The sequence below is a fragment of the Eschrichtius robustus genome, chromosome 3 (genome assembly GCF_028021215.1).
Source record: "Eschrichtius robustus isolate mEscRob2 chromosome 3, mEscRob2.pri, whole genome shotgun sequence".
Taxonomy (NCBI): domain Eukaryota; kingdom Metazoa; phylum Chordata; class Mammalia; order Artiodactyla; family Eschrichtiidae; genus Eschrichtius; species Eschrichtius robustus.
Genome location: NC_090826.1, coordinates 9,460,255 through 9,487,886, shown reverse-complemented (window position 1 = coordinate 9,487,886; position 27,632 = coordinate 9,460,255). Strand labels below are relative to the sequence as shown.

At 55.7% G+C, this 27,632-nt stretch overlaps 1 protein-coding gene across 1 annotated transcript; it reads right to left on the bottom strand.

The window, feature by feature from the left end:
• Positions 1–792: 792 nt before the first annotated feature.
• Positions 793–27,443, bottom strand: PLOD1 (procollagen-lysine,2-oxoglutarate 5-dioxygenase 1). The gene is made up of 19 exons (XM_068538904.1): positions 27,292–27,443; positions 20,702–20,793; positions 19,157–19,290; positions 18,544–18,707; positions 17,285–17,397; positions 15,354–15,417; positions 13,944–14,041; positions 12,977–13,078; positions 12,272–12,403; positions 10,669–10,790; positions 8,855–8,959; positions 8,302–8,427; positions 7,851–7,992; positions 7,112–7,225; positions 6,366–6,431; positions 5,614–5,718; positions 4,235–4,381; positions 3,340–3,465; positions 793–1,894 (listed from the first exon to the last, which is right to left on the bottom strand). Exons 1-19 carry the CDS (start codon positions 27,365–27,367, stop codon positions 1,739–1,741), a joined length of 2,184 nt encoding a protein of 727 aa, XP_068395005.1. The 5' UTR covers positions 27,368–27,443; the 3' UTR covers positions 793–1,738.
• Positions 27,444–27,632: the final 189 nt, after the last annotated feature.

The window sequence follows — 27,632 nt, the reverse complement described above, 5'->3', positions numbered from 1 at the left end:
GCCTATTGGATACCTCCTTCCCCTCCAAGGCCCAGCTTAAATGGCATCTGCTAGCAGGCTTCTCAGCCTCAGCACTACTGATATTTGGGGCTGGGTAATTCTTTGTTGGGGGGCAGGGATGCCTTGCAGGATGTTTAGGAGCGTCGCCAGCCCCTACTCACTAGTGCCAGCAGCATTCCACCCCCCTTCCCAGGGTGTGACAACCCCAAATCCCTTCAGACATTGCCAAATGCCCTTGGGGGCAAAATCACCTCAGGTGAGAAGCATTGTTACACACGCTGCTGGTCCTTCCTGCTCCCCACAGCAGTTCTTACAACCATTGTGGCATTTATCACACCGGGTCCACAGTGAATTGCATTTGGTTTTTTGTCCTCACCACTGATTACAGGATGCCTGGTGGGGGGTGGGGGGCAGGGACCAGATTTCTGCTGAAATCATATTCAAATCCCTGTCCTTACCACTTGTGTGACTTTAGGCCAATCACTTGGCCTCTCCAAGCCTACATTTCCTCATCTATAAAAAGGTGATGCTAGCCCCTATCCCAGAGGACTGCGTGCTGAGCCGGCCTGACATGCACGATGCCCAGCCCAGAGCAGGGACGGATAGAGGTTACTGCTTATTATTAATAAATACCCTGAAGTGTTATTGGTGCTACAGATCTGCCCAGGGTATGGTGGGGCAGAAGTTCACTGTTCCCTGACATTCATGTTTGCAAGAAGGGTGGTCAGCGAATGCTTCAGAGTAGGGTGACACCAGATTCAGATCTTAAGAGATGACACAGTATGCCCCAGGTAGCAGTGCCTGGCTTATACGGAGGGTTTATGGAATATACAAATGACATGGAGATCACATGTGACTGGGTGTGGGAAACACAAGTCACCCAATCTGCCTGACCCAATCTGCCAAGTCACCCACGGCCGGCCTTCCTTGCCAGTCATGAGCTGTTAAAGCTTCTCCCTGCAGACACCCACCCTGACGTGTATACACCTGCCCACCCCAGCATCTCCCACTCAGTGGTTTGAATGACCTTTAGTAGAAACTCTCCTGTTTCTGACTGTCTGTCCCTCTCTCTGGAGGCATTCAAGACAGGGTGACACAGTGCAGTGTGTGGACACAGCACTCCCTGCTCTGCGCCCCCAGCAAGGGTCAAGTAGAGGATGGGGCTGTGGCATCCGTGCATTTCCTGTCTCCCAGGAGGTTTTCTGAGTCACCGTCTCCAAGGGACAGAGTTTTGCTCTCATGATAGGAGCCAGGGAGGATGGGGCTTCAGCAGTCCCACGGTCAGGGTGGGGACTTGAGTCTGATCCAGGTCTCGGTGTCAACCCTGAAGCTTGGAGCAGAATTCCCCGGGGCTGCAGCTCTGCTGGGGAGAAGCTCTGGGGCATGGCTTCTCACCCCGAGAGTCTCTCTGGGCAGCTGGGTCAGCCCCTCTTCTGCTCAAGTGTTGCCGGAAGAGGTTTTTCAGGAAGAGGAATGGGAAAGGACGAGTTGCTACAAAGCAGTGAAAGTGAACAGTTTCCCCCGGGGCTGTGTCCGGAGCACCAGGAAAGTCCCAGCCAAGGAGGTGTGCTCTGCCTCTAGCCTGTGGCCCAGTCTCTCTGATGGCGGCTCCAAGAGCAATGAGAGGTCAAGAGCCTGGAGGCTGGATCTGGTTCCCTGGGACCCCGAGGTCCCAGAGGCTGCTGGGCAGTGGTTGTTGACAAAGAGGAAAAGGTCTGTGGTGGCCGGGCCGGGCCAATTAGGGATCGACGAAGGAGACTGCGATGTAGCGGGTGCCTTTGGTGGTGGGGAGCCCCTCGTGGTAGTGCGTGAGTCGCCCGGGGTGCATGAGAGTCCAGCCCTTCCGTGGGGCTCGGACGGAGCAGTTGTAGCGCAGGAACCGACAGCCCCCGCCCTGGGAAACAGGAGGTGTCAGTTCCCCAACAGGAAGCACCAGTTCCCCAATGGGACGCTGGGCCCTTCCCCTACTACCCCCATTCTCCCATCTGAGCCATCACAGCCAAGGGGCTCTCAGCACAGCCTGCCTGGGGATGCCTTGCAGAGCGACGGCCATGAGCTGCCTAAGGAAGACACTCAGCAAAGACCAAGGGACCAAGAGCACTGGCCTTGCAGGTAGGCAGCACTGGGCAGTGCCAACTAACTCTGTGACCAACCTGAACCTCAGTTTCCCCTTCTGGAAAATGGGCATTAAACTGTACAGGGTGGTAAGAATTAAATGAGATGATACAAGTAAGAGCTTAGGGCTCAGTTTCTCAACCTCAGCACTACGGACATTTGGGGCCAGATAATTCCCCCCCCCTTTTTTTTTTAATTGGGATAAATACACATAACATAAACTTTCCCATCATAATCATTTTTAAGTGTACAGTGGTATTAAGTACATTCACACTGCTGTACAGCTATCACCACCATGGACCAGATAATTCTTTCTTACGGGGGGTGCCCTGGGCATTCCTGGCCTCTACCCACTAGATGCCAGTAGCACCCCCATAGTTGTGACAACTTCAGGTATTACCAATGTCCCCCCCAGGGAGAGGGGCAACATCACCCCCTATGAGAACCTTGATACATTGTAAACTCTCAAAAAAAACGATAGGTGTTTTTATGGGTGTCCTTCACAGTGCCTGCTCAGGACTGAGTCCCAAAAAGCTCTTAGAAAATAGTAGCTTAAGGAGTAAATGAATGAATGAATGGCTGGCTCCCTAGCTGATCACACCTAGATGCCTTCCCTGGGGCCCTGAGGCCTTCAACTGCTCCTTCCAAACCCTCATGTCTTCCTGGTTTCCCCAGCCCTCCCCTCTGGCCTCTAGCTTGTGCCCCGCACCTGCACTAACTCTGTCCTGTCATTCCCAAAGCTGCATCTTACTTTCAAGAATGATGAAAACCCTAAGCTTTTGATTACTAATAGCTATCATTCCTTGAGTACTCATTATGGGTCCATGTAAGCAATTACCTGGATGAACTCATTTAATTCTCACGATTCTACGGGGGCCTCTCTAGGTTTTCCCATCTAAGACATGAGGAAACTGAGATGCTAAGAAACGTGCCTGGTTATATGTTACAGAGAGCTGGTGAGGGGAGAGGCAGGACCCAGGTCCAAGCGCTCTGGTCCCGGTCCTCCTGTGCCGCTGCTCTATTATGTCTAAAGCCTTCTCCCTCCCACCAAATTGTGCTCTGAACCCACCCCTTCCAAGAAGCCGTCCCCATGGACCTGGAAGCCTTTCTCTCGGGTTCTCTGGCACCGGCATACCCTGGGCCCCTCTGCCCGACCACCTTGTGAGTGCTCCCCAGCCAGCCCTCCCCCCGGCCTGCCCCCGGCCCGAGGTGGCCGCCGCTCACCTCGTAATCCACCCCAACCCGGTTCAGGGCAATGTTAATGGTGAAGGTGGAGGCGTCATGGTGTGGCATCAGCGAGGGTTGCTCGTCAGGCTTGTAGCGGACAACAAAGGCCAGGTCGAACTGGGCCTGCGTCGAGGAAGCGGGACGAGAGAACTGGAGTTAGAGAGAGGCCCCCGAAGGCCGGGAAAGGCAGGGGTGCACAGAAGGGACCCCTCATCCAGTCGCTGGAACGTTGGCCGGGAGGGCAGGTCTGTTTATGCTGTGTTCTCCAGTGCATGGCACAAAAAAGGTTCTCAGTTAACATGTGGGGAGGAAGGGAAGGAAAAGAAGGAAAGGGAAAGAAGGGGAGGACATGGAGGAAAGGAGGGAAGAGAGGGAGAAAGAGAGGATGGAGAGGAGAGGAGGGGAGAAAAAGAAGGGAGGAAATGAACTTAATCCTCACGACCCGTTCTGGCTGGTGATTCCTTGAGGGTAAGGCCCAGGCACACTCAAAGCAGGTATTTGGAGAAAACCATTTAAAGAGGAGGTGACTGAGAGAAGGAGTGCAAAAGCCAAAGAGACAGTCAAAAGACACACGAGGCAGGAGCTAAAGGAATGGGCACGCTGGCCAGCTAACTGGGGGCTTGTTTGGTGGGCTAGCATAGGAGTCACTGAGGCAGGATTTAAATACACAGAGAAAGATGCAAAGGGGTGAGTCAGAGGCTAGAGGCCCAGTGGCCTTCCATTACCCTAGACGCCTCCCGGGGCCCCGCCTCACACCTGATGGGAGGAGACTTCACTCCTGGAGACCAAATATTCTGTCACTTCTCCCCCAAGCCAGGAACACCCTCCCCCCCACAGGCCCCAGCCACTCCACCCCAAGCCCTCATCCTGGCTGCACCCCAGGCACGCCCACCCTGGTGTAGTAGCCCGGGTAGAGTTTCTCCGTCATGGGGGCGATGTACTCCACCAGGAACTTGTGCCACTCCCGCTCAAAGTTGATCTGGTTCATGTGGATGTCTATGGTCGGCACGTTTTCGTAGCCACCCTGGATGCGGTTGTCCTGGAAGTGACCAAGGAGAGTGTGGTAAGCAGAACTCTAAGATGGGCCCCCCGCCACCCCGCTGGAATTCCAGCCCCCTGGTGTACAGGCTCTGTCTAATCCCCTCCCTTTGACCTGTGAACCCAATGGGATAAGGTTAGGTTACAGGACAAAAGTGATGGGGTTTAGCAGATGTAATTAATGTAACCAGTCTATTGACTTTGGGTTAATCAAAAAAGGAACTCATCCTGGGTGGGCCCTTCAAGGAGGATCTTGAAGAGGGAGACTCTGTGTCCTGCTGGCCTGGAAGGAGCAAGCTGCATGAAATTCTATAGCTGCAAAGAAATGAGTTCTGCCACATGAGCTTGGAAAAGGACCCCAAGCCTCAGATGAGACCCCAATCCCGGCTGATACCATGACTGCAGCCTTGTGAGGCCCTGAGCCGGACTCCCGACCCACAGAAACTGGGAGATAATAAATGGGTGTTGTTTTAAGCTGATAAACTTTGTGGTGATTTGTTACACAGCACAGAAAACCAATGCAGAAGGCCACAGGTTAGCTGGGGCCCTAGCATCCCAGGGCTGGCCCGGTCAGTGGAGCACGAGGGTTCACCAGACCCCATACATGGGCTATTCGAGTTACTGGGTTCTGCAGATGAGCTCTGCCACCAAGCATGTAGATTAGGCAGTAACCAGAACCACTGCTTAGTCAAGCTGCCAGCCCAAAGGTTAGCTGGTCTCTGAGGCATATAGGCCCAGGGGCTCATGTGCCTTTAAAAATGGTTCCTGAACTTTCCAAGACGTATGAATTCCTCCTTCAGGGAATGCACAGCCTGTCACATAAACCACGCCCCTTGCTTCTGCTGTTTGGTGAACTTGGCACTGCTGTCGCTTCCTAATTCTTCTACGTCCCACACTTGCTCATTCCTCCCCCATCTCCATCCACGCCTGATCTGGGGAAGGAAGCTAAATCATTCTAATCAGAAACCAGGAACTGGAAAACTTGCAATTTAAGCTTAAGGCAGCTCAAAGTCACCCAGCGGCAATGGCAGCTTGAGGACCAACGCCCCATCCCATTTCTCAATCCCTCTACTCCTAAGTGCCCGCAGGCACCCCTGCCAGTGCCCCCATCTCCAAGAGTCCCAGAGAGGTTGGCTGGCTTGCCAGGAAAAGAGCCCAGCGGGCAGGCATGGGGGAGGGGCAGCCTCCCCCAGTGGCAGTCCAGGCGTCTGGGACCCCTTGTTATCTTGTTACCCTGTTATCTCCCAGAGACCACCGGCCGTAGTGCTCCATCTCCTCCACCAGCTCATCACAGGCCGTCTCCGTGAAGATGGGGAACCAGTAGACGTCTGGGCAAGGCTGAGGAGGGCGGGGACTCAGTCACAGGGTCCAGAGTGGCCTCACCGCATTCTCCCCCTGCCCCCGTGGCCCTCTGCAGAACCCACCGCAGGCAAGGCCCCTCATGTGATCTATGCCCGGTCCCACACACTCCAATCTGTGAGCCCTCCATGTCCCCATGAGTGTCCCCAGGGAGCAAGGGCTCAGGGAGCTGCTGAAGGGAGAAGGAAGCAGAGCTCAGAGCTGGCCCTTCTCAGCCAAGAGCAGCCAGGGCCAGGTCCAGGAAAGGGACATGCGTATCCCCAGTGCCCCCAGGGAGCAGAGGCCCGTAGGCTCCGGGAGAAGCAGAGAAGCATTTGTTTCTCACCCTAGGCCCGTGGTCCACAGTTGAGACCACATTTGGGGATATTTTCTCCTTTCTTGTTCAGGCCAGGGAAGAAGCGTCAGGCACCCCCAGGCCCCTGCAGACTCCAGCTGGAAAGTGCCAGCAAGAGGAGGGGGCCCATCCCACTGTCCACTCCCTCACCCCAAGCAGTGCCACAGCATAGAAAGGTGCCTTCTCCCCGCCCAGGTCGGCTGGCTTTGTTCCTCTGCTGTTTGTTTCCCCCCGCAGCAGGTGCCGGATATGAATCCAGCAGCTTTGTTCCCAAAGGGCCTCCAGTCCTTACCATCTCCACCATCTTCCCCGCCAGGGCCTTGGTGTAGTTCTCGTGGATGTACTTCTCCTTCCAGTCCTGTGGGGAGTGGGAGAGGTGGGGTTCTCAGGCCTGCCTGGGCCAGCTGGGGCTCACCCCTTGTTCCACTGCATGCGCTGCTCCAAGATGGAGTTCTGCCCCGCAAGCCCCCTGCGGGGCGCGGGGGGGGGGAGCCAGTATGTGCCTATGCCACTGGGTCATGTTAGCTGATGGGCACACAAGTGTGCCTGCAGGAGGGGGTGTCTGCATGTGCGTGTACACGTGTGTGCATGTGTGTACAGGTCTGCCTGCAGGTATGTACATGTGCCCACATCAGCCACAAGCTTGCAACGTCTAGGGATGCTGTCACAACTTTCTCCTCCTCTGATCATCACAACACCCTCAGAGGTGAGGCAGGCTGGGATAGTACACCCATTTTAGAGCTAAGATAACTGAGGCCCCAAAGGTGGAGAGGCTCAACTAAGTCACAGCTGATGGACCACAAACCTCGGCCTCTGACTCCTGGTCCCTCCTCCACCAGACAGCGCTGCCTCTGGAGATATTCTCCTCTCCCCACTGAAATCCTGCCCAACAAGCCCCCTGGGGCAGAGGGAGGCGGCGGGGGTGGGGGTGGCTTGGGGTCCCAGCCAAGGTCGGGCTGTGAGAGGGAGGCTCCTCAGGCCACAGGATCACTGGGGTCCCCTCCGCTCCCACCCCTGCCCACCCACGAAGGGCCTCACCTCGGGGTTGCTGAACACCTCCCAGAGGTCGTTATGGAGGTGGGTGGTTTGGTAGCTGTCCAGGGACAGCAGGTGGCCGAAGGCGTGCCGGTTGGTCAGGAACAGGAACACATCCTGGGGAGAACGGGCTGGATGGAAGACACCCTCCCCCTCCCCTGCACGTCCCCAGGGGCGGGGTGGGGGGCATGACTGCAGCCTCCTCTGCCCACCAAATTTGAGTTCACCCCATCTCCCCAGTGCCTGGATGAGGCCTGACACTGGGGATGCAATCAAGGAAGACTTCCTGGAGGACTGAACAGGAATGAAAGAATGAATGTGCAAAAGAAAAGGATGGTGTTCTGATCCTGGAGTTAGTTGTGGGCACAGGGGAAACATTACCCTGCCATCACAGTTTTAAAAATAACCACAAAATAATATTGCATGGGGCACGGGGATAGGGTAAGGGCATCTTGGGCACATTACTTGGAGTAAAGGTGGAAAGTTTTAGGTAGAAAGTTTTCTTTAGGCTCTGTCGAAAACGTAAATAAAAGAGGTGGTGTGAAAACAGGTGGTGTGAAAAAAATGATCCTGCAGATCCCGAGGACCAGCCCTCATGCCCGGGGCCCCAAGTGTCCCCACCAGGGCCTGGCAGCCTTGAAGCAGCCCTGCTGGGATCTCAGAAGCTGCAGGACCTATGGTGACAAGGTGGTCCATTATCCCGGTCAACAGGGCCTCTTCTGACTGCCCAGCCCAGGCTAACCTGCTGCCGGATATTGGCACAGAAGGCCATGTCCGGGTCCAGCTTGCTGTGGTGGAATAGGTCCATCTCCTGCAGCTCAGCCCGCAGGGCACTGCCCTTGATCAGGTAGATGTTTGAGATGTAGGGCACGTTCCAGACGCCGCTAAGGGAAAGAAAGGAAGATGGAGGGGGCCACAGGCGATGGCGAGGGGTCATAGTCTGGGGGTCAGGGGGAGGAGGAAAGGGGAAGTCACAGGCTGGGAGGGCACGATGGTGGTGATTTGATTCCCCTACCCTGGGCACATGGGCCCAGGATAACTATCAGGAAGTCCTTCTGTGTGTCTGACTGCAGTCTTCCTTTCTTCAGTTAAACAGGAATTTGAGAGCAGCAGGACAGGAATACTGGGGAGGGCAGTGCTGTGAGGCTAAGAGGAAAGCAGATGAGGGTGCCCCCCACGCTGCAGGTACTCACACACGCCGCCCCTGCACAATGTCCACGTAGTCCTCGGAGCGGGCGTAGTAGCCATCTGCACTCAGTGTCCCCCAGAAGTTCGACCACAGCCTCCCGTGGCGGGTCATCAACGGGGCGATGACATTCCTGGGGAAGGAAGCACCTCAGAGGGAGTCCCTCTGCCACGGGGAGGTTGGGGCAGACCCAGGTATGGGGAAGGGGGGGGGAGAGTGCCTTCACCCTGCAAGCACCTCCCTAGGGTAGGGCCTGGAGCCGGGTCTGGCCCATCTGGTGCCAGCTCCCTCCCACAGGGCAGCCAGGAAAGGCTGGGGTTGGGGGTTGCGGGGATGGGAGTCGGGGGGTGAGGCTGGGGTCTTGTAGCCGGGAGGTGGGGAACATCCTAGACCAAGGTAGCCAGGCTGGGAAAAGCCCGGGAGTCATAGGTGAGGCCAAGGCGGGGGAGGAGGAGAAAGGCAGGGGAGGGGCTCCCACCCCAGGCCCAGGCCCAGGGGCATCGTGAGCCCTGGCTCCGAGGGCCTGCTTTTCCAGCAGGCACAGCCCACCCAAGCCTCACTTGTTCTGCTCGATTAGCAGCTGCAGGGTTTTGGGCTCGGTCAGGGCCACATCGGCATCCATGCTGAAGTAGTAGGTGCAGCCACGGTCCTGCCGGCACAAGTCCCTGCAGGGAGGGGGACACAGGGTCAGCGGGGACAGGGTTCTGGCGCCAGCCTCCCCACCCAGGATCCCAGAGCTACCCCGAGGCTGCAGTCCCCAACCATTGCCCATATCTGCGATCACCAGGTACCAGCCAAGGGTCTTTAGGGAGCTCAGGCCGGCCCTGCTGCAGGCTGGGACCAGCCACCTCCAGGTCCCTCGCAACTCCGAGACCCAACCCCTGGGCTACGGAGCTGTCAAGACAAGCAAGGCCCAGCGCCTGGCAAGTGGTGTCTAGTGCCCTGAAAACCTTGCTACTGGCGAGAGCAGGCCCACAGACAGGTGCCTACACTGCCCGGGGCTATGGGTAAACCGGTTCTGCCTTTCTGGAGGATAGTTTGGCAACTTGTACCCAAAATCTTAAAAATCTCATGCTAAGTAAAGTAAGTCAGACAGAGAAAGACAAATGTGATAAGATATCACTTATGCGTGGATTCTAAAAAAATAATACAAACCAACTTATTTACAAAACAGAAATAGACTCACAGACATAGAAAACAAACTTATGGTTACCAAAGGGGAAAGGGAGGGGGAGAGATAGATTAGGAGTATGGGATTAACAGATACAAACCACTACATATAAAATAAACAACAAGGATTTACTGTCCAGCACAGAGAATGATATTCTCTATCTTATAATAACCTATAATGGAAAAGAATCTGAAGCTGTACACCTGAAATTAACACAATATTGTAAGTCAACAATAGTTAAATTAAAAAAAAAAAAACTATGTTCTTTTTGTTTATCTGGTGCTGGGCTCAGCAAACTACGGGCCACAGTCCAAATATAGCCCACTGACTGGTTAGCTCATGAGCTAAGAACGGTTTGTTGTTTTTTAAAAACTTATTTTATTGAAGTATAGTTGATTTACAATGTTGTGTTAATTTTTGCTATACAGCAAAGTGATTCAGTTATACATATATATATATACACACACACATTCTTTTTCATATTCTTTTCCATTATGGTTTATCGCAGGATATTGAATATAGTTCCCTGTGCTATACAGTAGGACCTTGTTGTTTATCCATCTTATAGATAATAGCTTGCATCTGCTAATCCCAAACTCCCAATCCATTCCTCCCCATCCCATCCCACAAGTCTGTAAGAACAGTTTTACATTTTTAAATGGTTGGGGAAAACAAAAATCAAAAGAAGTCACGTGAAAATCCTATGAAATTCTAATTTCAGTGTTGATAAATAAAATGTTATTGGAGCACTGCCACGCTCAATCGTGCTCCAATAGCCGGGCTGAGTGGTCATGGCAGAGCCCACAAAGCCAATTTACACAGATTTACTAGCTAGTCCTTTATAAAAAATTTGCCAGTCTCGGATCTGGATTTTCTAATTCTTTTATAGTCAACACAAATTACTTGTTTGTTTTAATGATAAAGGGAAAAAAAATCAGAGATTGTTTCTCTAATTGTCAGCATTTATCTACTCTGGCCCTCCAGTCCTTCCCCTTTCTCTCATTTGCTTCCTGAATCCAAATGACAGTGCTCAGCCCCTCCCAGGAGCACCGAGGTTGGCTCAACTATTTCCCCATTTGAGAGATGGGAACACTGAGGCCCAGAGAGGGGCAGGACTTGCTGGAGACCACACAGCCTTCTGACCCTGTCTCCCCGCCTGGTGCTCCTGATACTGCAGCCCCTCTGCCGCAACCCCCAACTCACACGCCCATGTTCCTGGCGTCCGCGTTCGCCACCCGCACCTCGGGGCCCAGCAGTTTCACAGACTGGTACTCGCTGCCATGCTCTGCCAGGAACTGCTCCACCTGAGTCTTATGTTGCTTCTCCTGGGGGTGAGGGGATGGAGGGTGAGGATGAGGCTTCACCCCAGGGACCACAGCACCTTCTGCTACTGCAGGCTGCTCTCTGTCATGCCTGGAACATCCCTGGCCATCTGCTTTCCTAGCCCCAGAACTCTGCCCACGCCAGACCTTCTGCCCGGAGTGCCCTTCCTGGTCCATCCTTTGACCATCCTCCTCTGACCAGGCCAGGCCCACAGGCCTCTTAAGAGCCTCTGTCACCAGGACAGTGCCCCTCACCCCACAAGCCGCACAGCCATAGTCTTTGATTCTGCTGGTCCAGGGTGTGGCCCAGGGGTCTGCTTTGCTCTAAAACGCTCCAGGCGATCTTCAAAGTGCACTTTGAAAAACAGTTTATACCTGGAGCCCCTGCACCGGGAAGCGGAAAGAGCAGGGTGTTTAAAAACAAACCCAGGGTTCAGAGAGAAGTCCAGCTCTGCTCTGATTAGCTGCATGAACTTGGACAAGTCACTTCACCCGTCTCAGCTTCAGTTTCCTCCTTTGTAAAATGGGAGGGCGATCATGCCTCCCTCACGGGGTCACTGCAAGGCATCAAGAAGTCAGAGCACAAAGTAGGTCCTCAAAGACTGCCTGGAACAGTTCTCTTTTTCTATACAAAGTCACAGTTCATGCGTGTGAGGTTTGATGTCTCCAGGGAAGCTGGGAGCCTCCCAAGGGCAGGGCCTACACCCTCCTCCTGTTTCCAGGTGGCACAGTTGAATGAATGTCTGTGACCCACGCAGAGCTGAGCTGAGTGGGGGACCACAGGTCCCTGGGGGTGGGGTGCAGACAGTCAGGGCCGAGAGGTCTCGGAAAGGGGTGACCCTAGACGGGACAGCTGAGAAGACTCTAGGGAAGACAAGGAGCCTTAACAGCAGGTAGAATTTGGAGAGCGTATTTGGCTTCTCTCAGCAAAAGCTGAGAGGTGGGACTTTAACTGGCTGGGAAGGAGAGGCAGGCAAGGGAGGGAGCTAGTCCTGCTAGCCACAAAGTAGCAGGCCTCCAGGCCCTCCCCGATTCCTCAGAAGGTACACAAAGAATGAAAACCAATTTGACTATCACCAGATCAAATCAGGAAAGACAGCCTGGAGCAGGAAGGGAAACAATGACAATGACATCAGCTGAGAGCACCTACTGTGCAACTTGTTTAACCCTTGCAGCAATTCTCCGTGGCCTGCACTAACATTATCCCTATCTAATAGACCTAAGAGATGAGAAAACTGAAGCCCAGAGAGGTTGAATAACATGCCCAAGGTCACACAGCTAATATAAGCAGTGATGTTGGGGTTCAAACCCGGCCAGTCTGACTCCAGAGTCAACCCAGCGACTGGGGATACAGCCCACTGCCCACTTCCGTTTGGCCCAGACAACCCTGGTTCAGTCACTTCCTCAGAGGTCTCAGGGCGTCTCGTGAGGCTGAGCCCTTGACCCAAGCCACACGGCGACCCCACCAAGTGCCTGCTACTCACATGGCTGTGAATGAAAAGCCGCAGCCGTTTCCGGGGGTAGTGGAGGCGCAGGAGCCGCTGGAAGAACAGGGACAGGAACGGCGTGGGCTGTTCGATGAACACGCCAACCAGCACCGTGGGCAGAGCTTCATCCTGCATGGGGAGAGGGAGGAACAAGAATCCGGCGATGTTCAGCCACTGCGCCATCGCTGAGCCCCGAGGATGGCCTGAGGGATCTGGAGCCACAGGCAGACGCTTGCGGACTTAGCAGGAAAGGGGCCTGGGCCGCGGCACTCCAAGCAGGATGTGCAGGTGGCAGAGGCCGGGACCGGCAGGGAAGCAGCAGGAGGCTGTCCCTGCCGGGGACGAGAGCAGCATGAGCCAGACTTGGAGCGAGGACGGGTTGATGGCACGCCGTCGGGAGAGCTTGGCTGGCATGGGGTCTGAAGTGGGCCTTAAATGAGGAGTAAGTTTCGTGGGATGGGGAGAAGGCTGCAGGAGCACCTGAAGGACCAGGCAGAAGAAACCGGAACGCAGGCATCTGGGGGAAGCTGGAGCATGTAGTCTGAGAAGGTTTCCAGGAGGAGGTGTGTGGGTGAGGAGGAGGAGGATGGAACCCCAGACAGGGAGGTGACCCCTCTACCTCCCACCAAAGACAACAGAGTCTCCAGAATCCACCATCCTCCCCTCCCCGAGGGACGGAACCCCGGGGTCCAGCAGCCTCACCCCGATGCCCTTGAGGCTGCGCAGGCTCTCATCACACACAGCACATCCCGTCTCAAAGGTCCAGAAGCGTGGGATGTAGTTGCCCAGGTAGTTCAGCTGCAGCTGTGGGGAGACGGGGGGTCTGAGAGGAAACAGGCTCAGCGCCCCCCCGCCCCCCCCAACCAACAAGTCACATCTCCCTGGGCCCCTTGTGGGCCTGCACCCCAGCCTCCCCTAAGGGGACAGGAATGTGGCTTTATTTGGGGTGGGACTTGGAGAGCATGTCCGTCCCCCTGGAGATCACCAAAGCTGCTCTGAGGGAGGGCGGAGGGAGGACTCAGCACTCTGGTGCTTCTTCATCTTTGGATCTCCTGGGAGCTTGTAAAATGCAGATTCCTGAGCCCCACCCCTGCAGACATTCCAAATGAGCAGCTCTTGGGTGGCATCAGGAAATCTGCATTTTAACACCCTCTCCTTCCCCTCCGTCCACATGATTCTGACGAGGGTGGTCAAGGACCACACTCCAAGAAATGTGCTGTGATCCAGGGGCCTGTTCCCCAGGGGCCAGTTGGGTCTGGCCTGCTCCCCCGCCCCTTCTGTAGCTCTGGGAGCACAGGGAACAGTCTGTCCTGTTCAGGGCTGGCGAGGCCTCATGCCCTGGTAAAAACATTCAATCGGTGTTTGTTGAATGTAGAAACAAGCCTGCCCGGGAGTGGCAGAGTACAGATGACTCAGGGCAGCCCAGTCTGGGTCTGGATAGGGACAGGAGCCTCCTTTGTGGTCCAGCAGAGATGGACAGGGCACCACCAACCACCACAGTAAGGAGAGAAGGCACCACACTGCACTCAGATGTGAGGTCAGAGGCAATGAGTGGGTCCCAGGTGGGTGGCCCTGACCCCAAGGAGAAGCGGTGGCGTCACAGTGGGAGCACAGTTGGGATTCTGGACCCCCATCCCACTCTCCCCTGGGAGCTGGGGCCCCTCCCTACCTTGGTAGGCCCATTGCCATGAATCAGGACTGGGAGGGTGTCGTAAGCCAGGTTCCTTGCTCTCACTTGGCCCATTTCAAACTTGAGCACCACCTCATCTGGGGGGCAGAAAGCAGAGACCTGTCCAGCATCAGGCCCACAGGCCAAGCTCCAGGGCTGACAGGATGGGCTAGAATCCGAAGTCTCCCCCAGTGAGGCCCTGGGCTAGTCACTTCACCTCTCTGAGCCTCAGTTTCCTCATCTGTAAAATGGGGGTTAGAGTGGGAGGATTCCGTGTCCTGCGAGTACTTAGCACCACGCCTGGCACGTGGTAAGCATGGAATCCATGGCAACCCCTAATGTTTGTTGTGATTACTTATTAGAGCCGGAAGCAGAGGATGGGAGCAAGCAAAGACCTGAAACATCCCAGCTCCAGGTGCAGTTCAACCAGCAGGGAGGCCTGGGTCGGGCAGGGACAGATCCTGTCCCGGTGGAGAAAGCCCCTGCAGTAGGGTCCCAATACCCAAGCTCTGACCTGGTCAGTCTGCACGTAAGACAGCGGGTAGGACGCTGCCTTGCCTGACAGTTAGTTAGAAAAGGCCCTTTTTCCAGAGGCCTGAGAAGATGCCGGGCTGGGAGGCCTTTTGTGGCGGGTGATCACGTGATGGGAGCCCCTCTGTGCAAGCTCCTGATCCACCTAAGAGGTGGTCTGGACCCAGCTTCTTAACCTAGGTTCACAAACTCCCAGAACCCACAGGCCAAAGCGCGCAATGCTTCTGCACCTCCCTGGGAGGGGAGCTGGAGCTCTCCTTAGATTCTCAAAGGGGTCCATTTATCCCATTAAATCACCAATCAATGATCTGGTCCAAATTCTCTTTTCTAAGCATGGGAAAACTGAGGCCCGAGGGGTACGTGTGTGTGTCTTGCCTGAGGGCACCCAGCAAGATAGTGCCAAAGCAATGTCATCACCAGCCACCGACAGGACCAGGCCAAGAGCATTTGTGGTTTCAAGGGCCAAGTGGCCTCTCTGCTTCCGAAGTCATCCATCAACTCCCCGCCCCCAGCCCAGGAAGTCTTCACGTGGGAGGTGGGAGGGCAGGGGAAGGAGGTGAAGCAGGCTCACCTCTAAAGACCAGGTATGCAGGGCAGGGATCAGGTACCCGCTGAGTGCATCACCCTGCTCCTCCCAGGCTGAGCCTTGGTGTCCGGCAGGCTCTCTGGAATGACCTCCTAGCCCTCCTTTCTCCACCCCGAGAGAGACACAGCTCTGCCCCCAGAGGACATCCAGGTGGTCTCTGGGGACCTGGGGATGAGGTGGGTGACATCCCAGCACAACAACCCAAGAGGAACCTCCTAGGCTCAGGTCCTGCCTGGAACCCTCATCTCCTTACCACTCCTCTCAGGATCCCCCTCCCCGTCGGGGCTGCTCACCCAAGGCTCCATCCAGATTCTGGAAGATACGGCAACGGTGGTCCAGGGTGATATTGATCCCCTCCTGCAGGAAAGAGGGCACCAGGCTGCAGCAGGGACAGGCCCTGGCAGAGGACAAGGCTCCATCACCCAGTGTGGGGAGTCTGTCCTCCCACTTCTGCCACTTCCTTTCCCCACACCCACTGATGTGCCCTGTCACATCAGGGCAGCTGGGAGCCCTGGGAAGGCCAGCCAGTGGCCAAGCCCCTGGGATCTACTAGTCTAGTGGCTCTATTCACAGAGAACCAGGGACCCTCAGAACTGGAAGGAATCTAAGGAAACAGCTGGTTCAACTCCAACAACAACCACAGTAATAACAAATGCTTGTTTAGCACTTTACTATGTGCCAATCACATCCTAAGTATTATATGTACATTAACTTAATCCACACAACACCCTTATAGATTTAAAAACAAGGCACACGGACTTCCCTAGTGGCACAGTGGTTAAGAATCCGCCTGCCAATGCAGGGGACACGGGTTTGAGCCCTGCTCCGGGAAGATCCCACATGCCGTGGAGCAACTAAGCCCGTGCGCCACAACGACTGAGCCTGCGCTCTAGAGCCCAAGAGCCACAACTACTGGAGCCCGCGTGCCTAGAGCCCGTGCTCCACAATAAGAGAAGCCACGGCAATGAGAAGCCTGTGCACCGCAATGAAGAGTAGCCCCCGCTCGCCGCAACTAGAGAAAGCCCGTGTGCAGCAGCGAAGACCCAACGCAGCCAAATAAGTAAATAAATAAATAAAATTTTAAAAAAAACCAAACAAACAAGGCACAGAGAGGTTGGATAACTTGCTCAAGGTCACACACTTAGTAACTGGCTAAGCTGGCATCTGAGCCTGGCAGCCTGGCCCTGAGGTCCACGTTCACTGCATAATGCTGCCTCTTCGAGATCTGACTGTGTCTCATGGAGCCCTAGGCCAGGCCAAGTGACACTCTAGGCTCAGCCCTCATCCCACAGAGAACAGCTCCACTGTTTTGTTTTCGACCATGAGCTTCTGCTAGCATTGTCACTGGAGGCAAAGGGGAAGGAGGAGGAAGGACTGAGCTAACTAAAGATCAAGTTCATAGTTTCCACTGCACAAGTCCAATTGCTTCATTTCATTATTTCATGGATAACAAAAATCGAGGCTCAGAGAGGGAAAGTGAGTTACCCTACGTCACGCAGCACAGAATAAACAGGGGTTGGGGGGGGTAAGCAGGGAAGAATCCAGGAATATTGACCCCCCTCAAGGGCTCCCTAAATTTCCTGCCTGCCCAGAGGACACTGGCTGGCTTTGGGGCTACACTGGCCCAGTTCTACTGCCTCCATTCCCCTCAATGATCTCTGCTTTTTTTTTTTTTGGCCTTGCCACGTGGTTTGAGGGATCTTAGTTCCCCAACCAGGGATTGAACCCGCACCCTCGGCAATGAAAGCGCAGAGTCTTAACCACTGGACCACCAGGGAATTCCCCAACGATCCCTGCCTTGAGACAGGCTGAGAGGCCTAGCTTCTGGGGCCCAGGTCCAGCCAAGATCACATCAGCCCCCTAGAAACCCTCCAGGTAGGGTTGAGCAGGGGCAGCTCAGCCTGTCAGTTCCTTTCATGACCATCCTCACCACCTGACACGAGGCTGTAAATTCCTTGTGTCCCCAGCTTGAAGGTCCACGAGGGCAGAGACCCCAGCTGTCTTGTTCATTGCCATATCCCTGCCCTACACCTGACAGTGTCTCACACACCACAGGCACTCAATAAATACCTGTTGAATAAATGAGTGAATCGAAGAATAGATAAATGGAGTGTCAATACCCAACCCAGTGGGTCAGGCCTCGGGGGCAGGTGCCACTCCCAGTGCAGCCTGGTCTGGGGGAATCCAGCGTCAAGATCCCACAGTCCCACCCACTGCCTCTTACCCTCTTCTCCGGGTCCAAGAAGATCTTGGTGTAAAAGAGCTGGTCACTGTCACTGTCTTGACCCTCCCACTCGGCCACCAGTTTGCTGAGGTTGGGGGCATAACCGATGAAGCCTGGGGGTGGGGGACACACAGAGACAGACACTTAGCTTCCGGCCTCTAAGCCAGGGGCCTCTTCCCAGGCTCCCCTCTCATCCACCTCCCACTTCCTTACCCATAAGCCCTGCCTCCTCTCAGAAGCCCTCCTGGATTGAGAAGAGGTGATGTCTACAGGTTGGAAACAGCCTGCCAGTTAATGCCACTTGATGACAAGTTCCCACTGAGCCCAGAGAGAAAAATCAGTGCTGTCCATTAAGCTGCACCCGCTCAGGTCCTGGGCACCACACAGGTGGTGAATAAATGAATTAGACCAGAAGCCCAGGAGAGCAGGGCTGGTGGGGCCTAGGCTTGGAGCCCCTTTTCTACAGTTATCTGAGAAACTTGACCCAGAGAAGGGCAGAGGCTGAGCCAAGGTCACACAGTACAGGAGGGCTTAGAGGGTAAGGCCCACACAGCCCCCAGGCTACAGTGCAGACTGGTGAGAAGGGAAGAGAAAAAGGAGAAGGTGGGCAGCCAGGGAGGGCCCTGCCCCAGGGGACACCTCTACCCCTGGGCCAGGGCCAGGCCATCTGGACTGTGCTAACTCTCCTGGCCGATGGGGAAACGTGGTCCCTGGGGGCGGATCCCCCTTCCGTGGCTGGACAGAGGAATCCAGAATAAAATACGGATTTTATTCTCCGTGCAGTAGGAAGTCACTGAGTGATGTGTGTAGACTCGCATCTGGCTGCTGGGTGGAGAATGGACTGCAAGGGGCGAGGGTGGAGGCTGGCAGAGCAGTTAGGAGACTACTGCCTATGCCAGGGGCCCCATGAGGCAGCGGCAAGGGGCGTGGACATGAGAGGGCAGATTCCAGAGATCTTTTGAATTCGGAGTGATGTGACCTGCTGATGGACTACGGTGCGGGAAGGCAAGGGAGGAATCAGGGGTGACTCCTTGTTTTGCCCTGTGCAGATGGGGGGCTATTGAATGAGACAAGGAAGACTGCAGAGAAGCTGATTTAAGAGTTAAAAAATCAGGAGTTCTACTGAGGACATTCTGCATTCAGGACCTGTAAGCCATCCGCATGGGATGTCAAGCCAGGGGGGATCCTCACCCAGGCAGCAGATGGGCCCCTCTGGAGCCTGCCCAGCCTGCCACACACTCCGCACCCGGGCTCCTCACCTCCAGAGCCCAGGAACCTCTTGCCGTCAGATACCACCGGGTACTTGGCCTCCAGCCTGCGGTCTGGGTAGATGAGCTCCTCGGCAGAGAAGACCACCTGGCTCCTGGCCTGCCGGAACTTCTTCAGGAGCTCTCGGGGCCCCGAGGCAAACAGCACGTCGTAGCTGTGGCCAGAGCCGGGGAGAAGACAGGGCAGGGCAAAGGTGAACAGGGAGGAGAAGGGGTGGGGGAGAGGGAGGCAGGGGCTCAGGAGGGTACAGGCAGGAGGAGACCAGGAATCAAGGCTCTCCCCCTCCTCCCACGCCAGCCCCAGGGCACATCTGGGAAATGGATCTGCCCTGTTGCCTTTGCCCCTGCCCACCACGTTTCCACCCCCTTCCTGGGCAGAGACGTGGTCCCCATAATCTGTGCCCATCTCACACTCAAAGCATAGCTCACCATACCTGGGCAGGTCCCCCCACCCATCTTTTCACCAAGAGTGGACATGGGTCTTTTCTGGGGTTCATAGACCCCTTAAAACTGCAGGCAACCTTGGCTAGAGTAACCCCCCCTCATCCCTGATGTCCTGGCAGGGCCTCATTCTAGAATATTCTTCTACCTCTCAGCTGCCTACCTGTCTGTGAAGAGAATGACCAGGTCTTCCTTGTCTGCGTGCTTCTCCAGGGCTTTCTTCAGTAGTCGAACCTTCAGCCCTCCACCTGCCGACATCTCCTTCTCCCCGTGCCAGTCCTCCCCCAGCCCCAGCGCCTGCAGAGAAAGGCCCCTTAACATGAGCTTTTGGTAAAGAAAAATCTGGCCAGCTCAATTTCCAACCCCACCTGGGCAGTGCACATCTTTGCTTCTGTCTGTGTCCAGCACCTCCTCCTCCCCCTCCGTGGGAAACCATTCTAAGACATATGTGTGGCTGACCAGGCTCCTGGTGTGGTCATGTGACCATGGCTGGCCAATCAGAGTCTCCCATCTCTCCCAGAGCCACGAGTTTGAGCATGTAACCCAAGTAGGGCCTATCAGAGTCTTCCCTGGGACTGTTCTGTTAAAGGTAAGGAAAGGTTGTCTTGTTCTGCTGAGGTTGTGAAGCTGGGGCATGTGGGTCTATGGCTGGTGGTCATCCTGCCACCATGTAGAGAAAGCATGTCTGCAAATGAAAACAAACAGGGCCTAGAGATGGAAAGACAAGGCCCTTACCATGCTGCTTGAACTCCTAGATCCAGCTATGCCTGAAGCAACCCTCTGCCTCAAGCCCCATTTACGTAAACTAATACACTTTCTTATAATGAATTTTTAAAATTTTATTTATTTATTTATTTTTGGCTGCGTTGGGTCTTTGTTCCTGCGCACGGGCTTTCTCTAGTTGTGGCGAGCGGGGGCTACTCTTCATTGCGGTATGCGGGCTTCTCATTGCAGTGGCTTCTCTTGTTGCGAAGCATGGGCTCTAGGTGCGCAGGCTCCAGTACTTGTGGCGCACGGGCTTAGTTGCTCCGCGACATGTGGGATCTTCCTGGACTAGGGCTCGAACCCCTGTCCCGTCCATTGGCAGGCGAATTCTTAACCACTGCGCCACCAGGGAAGCCACAAACTAATACACTTTCTTTCTGGCTTAAAGCCACTAGACTGCAAGCTGTGTAGGCAGGGCCCTGGTCTGTCTCGTCCATCATTCTGTCCCCAGTGCCAACCACGGTACCTGACACAAGGAGGCACTCAGCACACTCAGTGAAATGGAGAAATCTCTCCCTGCAGGGCTCAGCCTCACAGACTGCAAGCACAGGACATGAAATCCATGCCACTGATGGACGTGGCATTAGCTTGTGTTTCTTTACAGCAGTGTTTATACAGGTAAGATATCCAGACAAGGGCATCCCCAAATCACCTGGGAGGCCTTGTGGAAATGCTGATCCCCAGGCCCTACTCTCTAAACTAGCCACAGGTCCCCCGGTGAGTCTTATGCACTAACATGAGCACTCCCACATACCTCTCGAGTCTCACCTTCCACACACCCTCTATCTCCAGCACCTCCTAGACTTTGCTTATGTTCTTCCCATCTTACTTTTCCAGAAGATTTTCCTTTGGGCCCAAGTCAGTTTGGGAAAGGCAGACATCCAGCTCCTGGACTCTCCCACCACCCCTCGGCTATCTCTGCCCCACCTGGGGAGCCCTTTACCTGGATCTTGTAGTTGAAGAACTGGGCTGAGCGCTTGAAGCGTCGGAACCCCTCGGTCTCCTTTGTGGCCACCGTGAGGACCAAAAGGTTGTCTAGGGACAGAGAAGGGAATGAAGGATGAAGAGAGGTGACAGCAGGAGTGGATGACCGTGCCCAGCGGGATGTGTCAAATCCCACAGGATGTATCTTCATGTCAACCCATTATAGACAAGGGCCCAGGGCCCAGGTAGGAAGAGACACACCTAAGATCACTCAGCTGGTTAATGACAGAGCTGGGACATAACCTGGGTCTCCCAATTCTCCTTCAGGGCTCCGTTCATCTGGTAACTGACCAATGTGGCAGGAAGTACCCAGAGCAGAGGTGTCTGCACCTCGCATTGTGAGACTGGGTCTCTCTGGATTTAGGAGCAGAGGAAGGGATTCGCTCTGAATGCTGAACAACAGGAGGACCTCTCTGGCCAATATCAGACATTAGCCTGGCAACAATCACAGCTCTCCATGCCCGCACTCAGGGCAGACATTGCTAATCAATCCCAACAGACTTTCTTGCTGAGCCTCACTTGGCCTTGGATTCTCCCAACACTGTGAGAACCAACAAGAGCTGGCCTGCAGTGGAAACTGACTTGAAATCCTGGCCTTTGGCCAGAGCAGCTATGCTACCTTTTTAACGAGGGACCTCTCTGGGCTCTGTAGTGTGGCTTCGCCTCTGCAACAGAACCTGCTGGAAACACTCCCAGATGCCATCTCTGGGAGCCCTGAAGAAGCCCCTCCCAGACCATACTTTGAGGCTGTGTTCTATGAGAAGTGAAGGCTCTGGGAGTCCCCTGGTGGCCTAGTGGTTAGGATTTCGGGCTTTCACTGCTGAGGCCCTGGTTCAATCCCTGGTCGGGGACCTGAGATCCCACAAGCCGCGCTGCACAGGAGAGGAAAAAAAAAAAATTCCCTGTAGCTGGCCTGGTTAGGCTCCTAGCTCTGCTCCTCACCAACTATGTGACCTTGGGCAAGTCCTTGACCCTTCTGAGCTGGTTTCCCCCTTGTAAAATAGGGATAGTAGTAGTACCTACTTCCCAGGGCTGCTGGACTAATTAAATGAGATCAGGCCTGTAAAATCCTTGTTGGGATGCTGGCACACACTAAGCTATTATTGGTGCTTATTACTGAGAGGCAAACGCCTTGCTCTGGCATTCAAGGCCTCCATTGATTGGCCTGGTGACACACTCATTCCCTCCATTGAGTGGGCCCTCCTCCTGGCTGGGCTCCTCCCTCCTGCCAGGGCTCCTCCCTCCTGCCAGGGCTCCCTCTCTCTGCTCTTTCTCTAACCTTCCTCCAGGTCCCAGGGTCAGTGACACTTCTTCCCTGCCACCACCTCTACGAAGCCTTCTTGGATTTATCCTGACCTCTCTCTGGGCAGAGGGCAGGACCCCACTTTGCAGCGCCCATCATTGTTTCACTGGGTGAGCCTTACTTCCCTGGGGTCCAGGTCTTAACACTTTTCTGGGTGAACAGACTCACCAAGTGGCCAGGCCAGCACAGGCAGGTAAGGCCCTCCCACCTCGACCTCCCCAGGAAGTCAGGAGGAGCCTGGGGTAAAAGAACAAAGGAGTCCAGCCTGACAGAGCTGGCTGAGCCGAGGGGCAGGCTGCTGGTCCCAGAGCAAGGGGTTGGTGCCAGGTGGCCCAGCCAGGATTGGCAAGAATCCGCTGTGGGTGGGTCCAGAGACCTGGGGCAGAAGCGGGTGGATTCACTAGGCAGATGTGGAGAGGGGAGGCCTCACCATCTGTCCCTGGGGTCCAGGAAAGAGGGGTGCTGCTCACACTTGGGGAAGGGCTCCCCCCAACTCCTGCCAGGATGGTTAAGTCTGCCCTCAGGCAAGGAGAGCCAGAGCCCCAGCTCTGAGGCCCTCTTGTCGACAACAGGGGCTGCTGGGGACAGGAAGAGTGTCACATTTCATGGATGGAAAAAGCCAGCGTGTGTATCTATGTGAGATTCTGGATTCTCCATTGGACCAGGGCTCCTGAAGTCAGGAAGTGGGGGAGGGGAAGTGAGGAACCCAAGACTCAGACACGGTAACCTGCCCAAGGGAGCCATGAAGTGGCAGCACCATGATTTGGACACAGATACCTGGACCCAGAATCCCCTCTCTTAACCTCTGCACGCACCGCTCAGGCCTGGGACGTGGCCAGGCGTCCGTCTCCATCTGTCTAATGAGACCGACCAGCTCAGGCCATGCTGGACCCTCCCCACATGCCCCCTCCCTCCTGCCCAGCCTGTCTTCGCTCAGTTTTCCTGCCAGGTGCTTGCAATGGCGCCTTAACAAATCCTGGGTTCCTTGGGCAACACAACGCCCACTCTCCTAGCCAAGGACCCCACAAAATCCCCCAGCGCAGAGGGCCCCAAACCTGCCTGCATATCAGCATCACAAGGGAGGTTGTGAAATCCACATTCTTGGGCCCCAGGACCAGAGATCTGAGATGGACCCAGGAGTCTGGATTTGTCCTACATTTCCCTGGTGATTTCTGATGTCAGCCACATTTAGAAACCGCTGGTCCAACATCCCTTGGTCCTCTGACTCTGGGCTCCAATGCAGGGGCCTGGGAGGTGGTTCACAGCAAGAGAACGCAAGGCAGGTCCCTCCCGTAAGGGACCCTGGCATCACCCCTCAACACCCCCATGAAACTGCGTCGCTGAACCCAGCCGGCACAGCATTCCTTTGTCCTGCCTGCAAAACTTGCTCCTTCCCCTGAAAAGGCCCCAGGCCACTTCCTCCAGGAAGCCCTCCTCAATCTCATCCCCTTACCCAGTCAGTCCTTGGCCCGTCTCCGTGTGCACAGCAGGTGAAGTACCAGTACAAACTTGCTCCTCCCTTTGCCAGGCCAGGCCCACGTCTCTATTTCCTTGGTGTCCCTCCCCCTCCCCAGGACTCGGACTGAGTGTGACTTGGGCCTCAGGTGCAGTGTCTGGCCTTCAGGAGCCCTGTGGAGATGATTAGTAACCGCTAGCACTGTTGAGCCTTTTCTAGATGCCATGCACCTCGTGAAGCGTGTTACATTCATTATCAAATTTAACCATCAACACCCTGTGCGGTAGGTGATATTTCTACCCCCCCTTCTACAGGTGAGGAAACTGAGGCACAGAGAGGCTATATAACCTCGAGGTCACAGGACCTCGAAGTGAGAAGGAAATGAGCTGGAATTCCAAATGCCCATGCCCTTCACCGCTCTGTTTCCCCGTCCAACATCCCGGAATGCTGGGAATCCCAGCTGTAGACTGAATCCAGCATTTCCAGCCACCTTCTCTCAGACCTCCCCAGTGTGGGCACCCGCTCCAGTCACTGGGTGAGGTCTCTTCCCAACTCACTGCACAGCCAGAGCTCTGGGCAGCCTACAGGGTGACAACGTGGCCCAGGGCCCCGCCCACCTGCTTTCTGTCTGGTCCAGCCAGCCGCCTTGGGCTGAGGCCAGGGCCCACGTGAGGCCCGACATACAGGGCTCTTGGTCCCCCTGACCTGCTGCTCAAAGTCCAGCAGTGGTTTCCCCAGATGGATGACCCATGATCCAGGGTCAGCAGAGACAAACCAGAGAGCAGAGTGGAGTGGCAAACTGCCACAGATTGCTGGGAGAGTAACTTAGCCTCTCTGTGCCTCTGTTTTCTTATCTGTAAAATGGGAGTAATAACAATAGTACCAGGGAATTCCTTGGTGGTCCAGGAGTGGTTAGGACTCTGCGCTTTTACTGACAAGGGCCCGGGTTCAATCCCTGGTCGGGGAACTAAAGTGCTGCCCTGGAGGACAGGGATGGAGAGGAGCTGCGTTCCTGAGAGTGAGAATGATGGGGAGTCGGGGGGGTGGGGCACGGGGGCCTTGCGGGGAGTGCAGACATCTCTCTGGGATCCTAAGAGAAGGCTGAGGACTCAGGCCCTGTTCGGCTGTGCTCCTTCAGATGCCACCTCCTCTCCCCAAGCAGTGTCGGTCCAGGCAAGGGGGTGGATGGTCAGTGTGTGGCCTTGGCTCCCAAGGCACGGTCATGACACACCCAGTCTGCTCTCTGGGGAGGTGGGAATGAATGAAGCTCCTCTCCCATCCCCCACACCCATCTGGGGCTGGAACGGAAGCCAGGAGATGGGGATTCCCAGGGCTGGAGCCAACTCTACCTCTTCCCCAGGTCTGGCCTCCCACTCATTTCTGCCACCTCAGGTCTCCTCACACTCCCCCGCCCTGACACACACACAACCAGCTGGGTCTGCCTGCTTCTCCATTTCCTGCGGCGGAACAGCACGACCTGAAGCTCCCACCCAAGCCCAGCCGGCATCCCTGGAGTCTCAGATCTCAGCGGCCATCGGGGCCAGATGAAGGCCTGCAGGGAAAGGCATGGGCCCAGGGAGAGAGGGGGCCTCAGCTAGAAGCAACTACAAAAAGAAGGACGGACCATGTTGCACCTGGACTCTCCCGCCCCCTCAGCTCTGTGCAAATTTGCTTGTTTGGATGCTGCTTTGTTGAAGGCCTTTTTCTGTCCCCCACATCAGTCTGGGGGCCCCCCAGGGCAGGGCACTGACGCCAGTGGGCAGCTTGGGCAAGGCCTGTAGGAAAAACTACCATCCTATGCTGCCTCCTTGGCCAGCAGGCTGAGGGGTCCCAACCACCTGGGTCTGGGACAGTTGGGCAGACTTCCCCAGGCAGCATCTGCTGGCAACACCTGCCCCCCCATCTGCAGGTAGGGGTCAGCAGGAATGAGCAGAGGGTCTGAGTCCCACTCAGTGATGCCACTTCCAATCAGCTGTGGCAACCTGAGACCAGGTGTTTAACCGTTTAGGGTCTCAGGCTTCCTATCTGCAAAATGAGGCCAATGATTCCTTATGTATCAAAAGGGTTTGAATGGAGCAAGGGAAGCACAGGGCCTCAAACTTGAGAGCGGCCTGACTTTCGCCACATGCCTGGGGACCCACTTACTATCTACTAGGTACTTTACCTGGATTATCTCAGCAACACCCTGAATCCTGTACCCTCTGTGGGGCCTGCCTTGTGTCTACTCTGTCCCCTCCCATCGCCTGCTAGGGGTCAGGGCACCTGAAGCCTTGTCATCAGTTTGGTCCCTCCAACTCACCTCCCTGGGCTTCATCACCTCCCTGGGCAGCTGGAGTTTCTCTCCTGGCATGGTCTGGGGTGGAGGGAGCCTACATCAGCAGAAGCAGAGGGAAGAGAGGCCCAGGGGGAAAAAAGGCCAGCAACTGGACCCAGGCCACAGGACCTTTGCACACACCACCAGCCCAGCCCTGTGCTTAGCACCTCCCTCACTGGATTTTTTGACCTGTCTTACTGCCCTGCTGGGATACTCCGGGAAAGCTGGCAGCGCTGGGCCAAGAAAGAAAATGCGTTTATGGGCTGGGCATTGATTGAGCTGAACTCTCACCAACAGGCCTCATCCCACGGAATCCTTGTCAAGAGCTCTAGGACGGAGGTATCATCACGCCAGTTTTGCAGGCTAGAACACCAAGCCTCATGGAGATTAAGCACCACTGCTTTACCACGGGAGACGCATGGCCTTGGGCAGAACCTGGCACAAAGGAAGTACTCAAGAAATGGTGGTTCCCATCCCTTTTCCTGGCCCAAGGGTCTGCTAAACTACCATCCTGCCCCACTCTGGTTCCCAGTTTCTCTAGAAGAGTGGGCCAAGGGGAACGGGGGATGATGGAGGGTGTGGTCAGTCTGGCTCTGCTTCGCTGGGACTGCCAGCGGTCTGTGTCCTCCTGGGGCTCTCAGATGCTGACTGCAGGTGGTCCAGGGAGGGCTGGGGAGGAGAGTAGCACCCGCTCAGGATAGTGGGACACACTTCGAAATCCAATCTGCCTTGGGGTTGTAGAAAAAGCACTAGACCCGGAGTCCAGCAGATCTGAGACCCACCACTCCAAAGCTGGATCCCCCTGGGCAGTCACTACACCTGTCTGGGCCTCAGTTTCCTCATGTGCAACCCGGAGAGAGTAAGACCCACCTGGGAGGGGCAGAGCAGACCACTGAGGACACGGGTGAAAGTACAAACGGTTCTGTGATGTGAGCCACGCCTTCTGTCCCCCACCCCACCCAGGTGCCCCTCACTCCATAGTTATGAGGCCTAGGTGTGAATCCTGATTTCAAAGCCCACAAGCGGTGTGACCTTGGGCAACTGAATCAACTCTGGAGCCTCAGTTTGCCCAGCTGAAAAATGGAAATGATAGAAGGATGTGCTTCCCAAGGTTAGGATCCTGCTTAATTGACGTCTGACTCATAGCCAGTGCTCCACAAAGGTAGTTATGGTCCTTATTATTATGAGTGCTATTATTATTTGACCCTCTGGGTACTGAACGGGACTTGGGCCGTTCCTCCCCTCCAGCTGCCCGAAAGTGGGAAACGCAACCCTAAGAGGGGAAGTGCCTTGTCCAAGTCACCACTGATTCAGTGGACAACTGGCCTGAACCCAGAACCCCTCGGAAGCCCAGGCCTCCCCTACAGGCCGGTCCTAACGGAGGCAGCCCCCAGACCAGCCCACCTGCCCCCATCCCCCCCCGCCCCACCTCCGGCCCCGGATCCCCCCCTCCCGCCCCCGGCCCGGAGCCCTCACCCTCCGGCTTGGCATCACCCTTCGTTTCGACCAGGAGCAGCCAGCCCAGCGGGGCCAGGAGCAGCTGGAGCCGCATGGTCCGGGTCTGGGAACGTCCGGCGTGTCCAGCGGCGCTCGCTCGCAGGGTGGAAACTTCCCGACGGGGCCGGCGATCCCGCTGCCACGCACTGGGCCCGCCCCGGGGGCGGTGTCGCGCCGCGCTGCCGGGGGGAAGGGTTTCCTGCAGACTCGCCCGAACCCGCGGCCTCTCCGAGTCCGGGCAGCTCCCTGCGGGCCCGTCCCTGCGGCTCCCGGGTCCTTCCGCCGCCGTCCTCCTCCCTCCCTTCTCCGGGGGCTTCACT